This window comes from Callorhinchus milii, unplaced genomic scaffold (assembly GCF_018977255.1).
Source record: "Callorhinchus milii isolate IMCB2004 unplaced genomic scaffold, IMCB_Cmil_1.0 Scaffold29, whole genome shotgun sequence".
In the NCBI taxonomy this organism is placed as follows: Eukaryota; Metazoa; Chordata; class Chondrichthyes; order Chimaeriformes; family Callorhinchidae; genus Callorhinchus; species Callorhinchus milii.
In genome coordinates, this window is record NW_024704770.1 from 965,234 (window position 1) to 973,360 (window position 8,127).

The window sequence follows — 8,127 nt, forward strand, 5'->3', positions numbered from 1 at the left end:
GTGTATTTCGTGGGCGAAACGGGTTGAGTGGCTTTCTTCTGCGCTGTAAATATCTGCGGTTGTAAAATAATTCTATCTTGCACAGAGATATTGTGCTCGCGGTCATACTCACTGCTTGCAGGGGTGGTTAATGCCATCGGCGAGGGATGTAAATGGTTCCGCGGGGCGGCATTTTTAATGCGAAAGAAATCCTTCCGTTCTTTCAATTTTCCTGTCGCAAAATCTTTTACTGTTATTATCCGAATGCATTTGCGTTTCACAAAAATATTTGCTGTTAATAAAGTAACTGGCGTATCTCCTGTTTTTCTGTGTTCCGTTATGTTTTTCTCCTCCGCCACCACCTACTCCTCTCTTCAGTCTTCAGTGAAAACATCTCAGAGGGGACCTTTCTCGAGGGGTGTAACTTTGTAAATGGGATTGAAAAATTAAACCCGGATGAAATCTTTCAGCCGCAACGAGACAGTAAAGAGGCCACGGGGTTACATTTGCAAAGGGGCGATTTCAGGACAGACACCAGGAAGTGTTTCTTTACCCAGAGGGTAATTAACGACTGGAACAGGGTGGCCAGGACTGGTGGGGGGGGGGGGGGGCGCGGGTTGAGGCCAGGGCGCTGGGACTCGTTTAAAAAGCAGCTCGATGCTGTGATGGGGGCGCAGTTGGGCGAATCTTTTAGACGTGATGAGATCAGCCGGGACAAACGTTCTTATCGTCCAAACCGATCTTTTGATTCCCATAAATAACCCTTTCTGTGGATACAGCACCGAGAACGTCGAAACAGTTTGAGGTTCACAGGAAATTCACTGCTGTAAGATGCACTGACTATGTATTTGTAAACAAAAGTGGCAGCCAATTTGTGCACAGCCATCGTCCCACAAGTGAATGAATGATTTATCCGAAAGATTTGTTGGCCAGGACATCAGGAGAAACTCGCTTCTCTTCTCTTTCCCAGCTGTGGCATGAGATCATTGCAGTCCCTGGTGTTTGTGGAACCCACGCTGCCGAGCGCAGGCAGGTGCAGATCTAAACCAGACCTGATTAATAATAATAATCCTTGCAATTGACATAGCACCTTATCATGTCGTCGAGACGTCTCAAAGTGCTTCACAGAATATAATACTGTAAAATGTATTTTGTGTGAGAAATGCGGCAGCTAATTGCGTACAGCAGCGTCCCACGGACATTCCTGGATTGAGTGACCAAATTATTATTATGGATTAAATTGAAGGGATTATTACCCTCGGAAAGTAATCTGCCAATCGACTAACAACCGGATTCCTACTTACTGCCGGGTAAACATTGGCGTGTGTGTGTGTGGAGTAAGGAAACTTGCCTAAAGTTTTGCCTTGCCCGGGAATCGAAACCGGGGCCTTTTGCTTGTGAGGCGAGCGCTCCAACCACTGAGCTCAGCACTAGTTATTAGGAATATAGGAATTACTAGACAAAAAAAAGACCCAAGTTCCATCTAGTTCGCTTTTACCATTCTGGTAGTTATCATACTGACAGCAATTAATTCTGTATGGATTAGTCTACAAAAAGAGTAGAAAGCATTGGGAACCGTAGATCCACAGTTGCCTGGTCCTTCTAAACCACACTGCACTTTGTTATGTCTCAAATGACCCATTCGACGGGTGGGAATGGTGAGGGAGTGGGTCTGGCGTGGAATGACACAGAGGTACTCATGAACACAGAGCTGGCATGTGTCACGCATGCAAGCAAACACACACACAACCACACTGAGCTGGCATCAAACACACACACACACACACACACACAAAACACGACGTACGCAGACACAACACACACACAACCACACTGAGCTGGCATCAAACACACACACACACACACACAAGACAGACCACACACAGACAACACACAGACGCAGACACCACACACACATTACTCACAACAACTCGACGTACTGAAGAATTGCAGACGCTGCACATTTGTCAGAGCATTTTACTGAGCGCTTTCCCTTCTGCAATCTGATTTCTCTATTACTGCGTATCGTACAACACACAGAGATGGGGCAGGTTCACTCAGGCTACAGTCACTACAGGAACTCCAACACAGGAGCCTCGGGGCAGCTGTCGCAATGCCACGCAACCCAACGCCCCCCCCTTTATAACAGTGCTAAACCCCCGGCACTTCACCAGGACCTCACGGACAGTGGGGGCGACAGCCTGAAGGCCCTGCACACGCGGATTGGGGACCGGCTCACACATGCTCAATGGGACAAAGCGGACTTGTGATTCGTAACTCGTCTCTCACCACCGTTCCTTCCCTCTGACCAACACCGCGGAACCTGACCCGAGTGACACCGGGAGGGGAGGAGGGTGCCTTTTGGGATAACTTGGGAGGATGGGGTGGTGGTGGTGGTGGGGGGGGGGGAACAGAGCTGCTAACACACGCAGAGTGGGAGGGGAAACGGCAGCACACGGTATGCACGCTAAGAGGCAGTGAGAGGGTGGGGGGGGGGGGGGGGGGGGAGAAAGAGAGGAGGATATTAGATGCACTAACCGTGTGCTACCCCTCACGATGGATCAGCTTAGAGCAGGGATAGAGGGAGATGGGGTGGGTACGGAACGGGGAGGGAGGGAGGGATTAGTCAGCAGAGCCTCGTGCTTGTGACATGGGACCTACAATAGGAAGGGGATGATGGCGGAGCGCAGAGGAGGGTAATCACGGAAATCCTTCATGTAACTGCGGTGTTTGCCCTTCGCCCAGATCGTCATCTGGATGAAACCGACCAGCGAGAACAAGCCAACTGAGAGAGAGAGAGAGACAGAAAGAGAGAGAGAGAACCGTGTCAGTCCATATTGACAATTGTAGTGACATTTTGTGTGCAAACACAGCAAGTCATTTTACACCCAAACGAATGATTATTATTTCTGTTTTTTTTCTGGAGGGATTATTACCCCCGGGAAAGCCATCCACCAATCGACTAACAACTGGGTTCCTACTTACTGCTGGGGAAACAGGGGCGCGTGTGTGGAGTAAGGAAACTTACCCGAGGTTTTGCCCTGCCCAGGAATCGAACCCGGGTCCTCTTGCTTGCGAGGCAAGTGCTCTAACCACAACACTGCAGGACTCCTTTGACATCTACCCGAAGAGCAGGCAAATATGTTCTTACTTTTTCAAGCTCTCTAGTCTGTACCAGGGCACTGGAGATGACAGCGCAGCCAACTCCCCCCCACCAACACCTCCACCCCTCCTCAACTGTTAAATGACTGAACAATAAAGTCCCTCACCTGGTAGACACTGAGTCATCAGAGTGAAGCCAATCCACGACCCGACCTGCACAGAGAGAGAGAGAGAAAGCAGCAGTCAATTTAACCGGCACAGCAACCGACACCCACCCACCCACACGCACCTTGTCTGTCTGCCTGGATAGACCCTAAAGGTCCCGTAGCGCTATTTGGAAAAGAAAAGGGACTTTTTCTCTCTCTCCCAGTGTCCCGGCCAACAATCCCCCAAATCAAACTGGTCGCTCACTTCATGGCTGTTTGCCCGCAAAATACGCAGTCAATTCACTTTACATTATATTTTGCCAAACGCTTTGAGAATCTCAACGATGGGATAAGGCGCTGTACCAAATCCAAGGATTATGGTTATTATTTAATCACTGATGTCGCCCTGTTTTGAATCGTTTTGAAGAGTATCCAGCTCCTGAATTCCCTCCATTAGTTCAGACGCCTCAATCGGATCAACCCTTTACTTAACCTTCTCAGCTCTGGGGAACAGAAGCCAAAGCGAACCCAGCCTCTCGGCACAGCTGAACCTGTTGATTTCAGCGATTAATCTGTGAATCATCACTGGACCCCTTCTGAGGCCAACATATCCTTCCTAACATAGCACAGCTCAGTGTCAGAGACCACTCGCTGAGGGAACACATGCTGGCTAGCCAACGGTAAGCTCCTTTACGTCTCGTTTCAGAGAAAAACCATCTTGTTCTACTCCCCCCACCCCTGCCCTTTCTGCATTACCGAAAAAAATTTGGTCACTTCAATCCACGACTGTTTGTGGGGACGCTGCTGTGTGCAATTGGCTGCTGGGTTTCACCCACAAAATATACGGTCAGTTCGCTTTACAGTATATTCTGTGAAGCCCTTTGAGACGTCTCTAAGACATGATCAGGCGCTGTATCAAATGCAAGGGTTATTATTATTAGCTGTCCAAACCTCAACACAAGTCGTCCAAATAAGGCCTGACTGGCGTTCTCCAAAACCAGGCCAGCGTTTCCTACAGCATTAATCATCTCTGAAGCGATCCCAGGGCTCGGTGGGAGGTTTACCGTCCGGAATTCCTCCCGTTTTACTTCAGCCAATTCCTTCCTCGTCCCTCAACATCGGCCAAAGTGTAACATTAGCTTTGGTTCGTCTTTCTGCTCTCGCTCTCTCTCTCTCCTTCAAGCCCGACACTGAATTCAATCATATTACTCTCCCTGTTCCCAAGACGTCCATTAAGCTGACTATTCCTGGCTAATTGCTCATCAGAATGAAGCCATGTTTGGCTGGCCTGCTTCCCTGTGGGTAATAACACATGATGGTTCAGAAAAGTATCCAGTTGGCGTTCGTTCGAGAAATGAACTGCCTTTTCCACTGGTAGCTTTGTTGTATTTTCGCCACAAAATACACAGTCACTCCACTTTGCCATACTTTGCTTGGGAGACGTCTCAATGACATAATAAGGTGCTATATCAAATTCAAGGATTATTATTATTATGATGGGCTATTCCCACCCCCAGCGCTGGTGCCCGGCCAGCAGTGTCGAGCGCTTTGAGGCGTCCTCCCGACATCAAAGGCGCTGCGTAAATGTAAATGATATAAATTGTAATCGGAATCGAGTTAAAAATCTCTGACTTGTTTTTCCTCTACAAGCTTCCCTGATCTGCCTGTACCTACAGGGTGTTCACAAAGTCCTGTTACCAACCCCCCCCCCTTGTGTTTTTTTCCCCCCTTACAGTGAATGTTTATTTGAGTCGAGCGTAACAGTGTCTGTGTTACACAAGATGTCGCACCAAACATGGAGACGGATCATTATCTGCCGTGACCACGATGGCTCGCTCACTCACGCGCACCGATTGGTACTGAATACAATTGTCTCGCTTCTAGTTACGATGATCATCATTCTTCCACACGTTTCAGTGGTCGGTCAGTGCATGGTAGAAGAAAAACGTGGGGGGGGGATGTAACGGGACTTTGTGAACATTCCTCAAGCGCAGTCTCGCAGTCAAAAGGCCCACACACAAAAAAAACAACCAGCTCACAGCCATGTGTAGGTGGCGGAGGCGATGTGGAACTCCGCCTGGTTTTGACACTCGTAAGCATGGTTTCCACGTGGCTCTGACACTCAGCTGACCAAAAAAACCCAAACAAATAAAAACTCCAGTCCGTGTTTTGACAATAATAATAATTAATAATCCTTGCATTTGATACAGAGCCTTATCACGTCATGTAACGTCATTTCACGAATGTAAAGTGGAGTGGCTGTGTAATTTGTGGGAGGAACACGGCAGCCAATTGCGCACAGCAGGGCCCCACAAACAGTCATGGATTGAGTGACCAAATTATTATTATTTGCTTTTTTTTTGAAGAGGGATTATTACCCCTGGAAAGCGATTCGCCAATCAGCTAACAACCGGGTTCCTACTTACTTCTGGGTAAACAGAGGCGCGTGCGTGTGGAGTAAGGAAACTTGCCCAACGTTTAGCCCTTGCCCGGGAATCGAACCTGGGTTCCCCTCGCTGGCGAGGTGAGAGCGCTAACCACTCCACTATAGGACCTTGTGCTCTGCCCACAACGACTCTCTGCCCGCATTTCTCTCCGAGCAGCGACTCACCTCATACGTGTAGTTTGGACATGAGACAAAAATGAAGAGCCAGGTGAACGGGTTCTTTGTTGGCAAAGGAATCCTGCGGGTCTTTGAGCCTGAAAACAGAACGAGACAGATCATCAGCTACTCCTGCTCATGAAAGAGTGGAGGACAGGAGCGAGTGGAGGACTCTGCCTTACAGTGATATATTAATAGTAAAGATAGTCCTTGCATTTGATATAGCGTCTTATCACGTCTTCCGAGACGTCTCAAAGCGCTTCACAGAAAGGCAGGGCGGGGAGGGCAGGGCGGGGAGGGTAACTGGGGGCAGGGAGGAGGGTAACCGGGGGCAGGGAGGAGGGTAACGGAGGGGCAGAGGGGAGGGGGGTAATCAAGCGCCTCACGCTGACTCTCACCCGGGGGCCGCAGGTTTCTCAGAGCCACGTGGATGGAGAAGTTTCCCATCTGGCAGAACTGGAGGAAAGAGCGGAGATTACAGTCACAGCGAACACTGGTTACTGCACACAAACCCAGTGTGTACACACATACCCCAGGCTCCTGCACACACAGGCGCTCACACACACTCGCAGACAGACAGACATGCACACCCCAAACAAACACACACACACACAAACATACATACGCGCACAGACATGCATACACAAACAGGCGCACACCCATACACACAGGCGCGCACACACACACAAACAGGCGCACACACACACAAATACACAAACAGCTACACACATACAAACAGGCAGACACACACACACACAGCCAGGCAGGCGCGCGCACACACACACACACAGACAGACAGGCACACACACAGATGGAAAAAAACTGCACACACAAGTTAAAGGGCTGAGGAGCAGGTAAAATCAGGTAAAAGAGGAACACAGAGTCCCACCTCAAAGGGTCAAGCACTTACCAGGAACAGGACAAGGGCCAATTTCACTTGCTTATCCCCGTAGGCTGGGACAAAATCAGAGGAAAGGGATTATTTACAGGATAAACTGCCACCCCAGGCCAGCACTAGCCGTGGTAAACAAGAACAACAACCTGATCTGTGACGGGGGGTGTCTGTGTAAATGCAAGGGTTATTATTATTAGCTGTCCAAACCTCAACACAAGTCGTCCAAATAAGGCCTGACTGGCGTTCTCCAAAACCAGGCCAGCGTTTCCTACAGCATTAATCATCTCTGAAGCGATCCCAGGGCTCGGTGGGAGGTTTACCGTCCGGAATTCCTCCCGTTTTACTTCAGCCAATTCCTTCCTCGTCCCTCAACATCGGCCAAAGTGTAACATTAGCTTTGGTTCGTCTTTCTTTTGGTCACTTCAATGCATGACTGTTTGTAGGACGCTGCCGTGGGCAATCGGCTGCCACGTTTCACCCACAAAATACGCGGTCACTCCACTTTGCAGTCTGTTCCGCGAAGCGCTTTGAGACGTCTCGAAGGCGTGGCAAGGCGCTGTATCGAATGCTATGATGGTGGTGATGGTGATGATCGCTCTCTGCCCCCAGCACGAGCATGAGATCAGTCAGCTGAAGGAGAAACTCGAGGCCATTTGTGAGAAGCAGAAACGCTTTGAGAAGCAGATGGAGGAGTACGTGGAGCGAGTGCTGCGGGAGAGTGAGGACAAGCAGCGAGTTCAGCTGGAGGAAAAGGAGCAGCAGATAAAGGAACTACGCAGGTAGACAGCGAAGCTCGTAGCTGCGCTGGAGCAAAGAGATAGCACCTGCGCAGCGGAGGCCTGGTCGATCAGGGCATTCACACCAACAGTTCTAAGCGCTTCCGTCAGGCGTCGCTGCCGTGGCATCGAGCAGGGGAATGGCAGGAGAGGATAGGAGCGGTGGGTCGGGAGCGCTGTCAAAGCCTCGCAAGCGAGAAGACCTGGGTTCGATTCCCAGGCGGGTCAACCTTAAGCAGGTTTCCTTACTCCACACACACACACACACACGCGCGCCCCTCTGCTTATCCAGCAGTAAGTAGGAACCTGGTTGTTAGTCGCTTTCCGGGGCGTAATCATCCCTCCTCCCCGCACCCCCCCGAAAAAATTAAATTAAATTAAACATTTGGCCACTCATTCCATGGTGGTTTGTGGCAATTGGAAGCCGCGTTTTGCCCACAAATACACAGTCGCTACACTTTACAGTATATTCTGCGAAGCGCTTTGAGACATCTCGAAGACGTGATAAGGCGCGACAGCAAACTCGAGGATTATTATTACTATTAGATACCGTCGCGGCAATTTCCGATACATATGCTCTGCGAAGCTCTTTGAGACATCTTCTGAGGCGAAGGATGATTATCGTTA

The 8,127-nt window shown here is 49.7% G+C and overlaps 1 protein-coding gene across 1 annotated transcript; it reads right to left on the reverse strand.

Annotated features, from left to right (window-relative positions):
- Positions 1 to 2,473: 2,473 nt before the first annotated feature.
- Positions 2,474 to 6,832, reverse strand: LOC121851085 (very-long-chain enoyl-CoA reductase-like). The gene is made up of 5 exons (XM_042344600.1): positions 6,740 to 6,832; positions 6,228 to 6,285; positions 5,839 to 5,927; positions 3,249 to 3,294; positions 2,474 to 2,764 (listed from the first exon to the last, which is right to left on the reverse strand). The coding sequence occupies exons 2-5, from the start codon at positions 6,274 to 6,276 to the stop codon at positions 2,637 to 2,639; spliced, it is 312 nt and encodes a 103-aa protein (XP_042200534.1). The 5' UTR covers positions 6,277 to 6,285; positions 6,740 to 6,832; the 3' UTR covers positions 2,474 to 2,636.
- Positions 6,833 to 8,127: the final 1,295 nt, after the last annotated feature.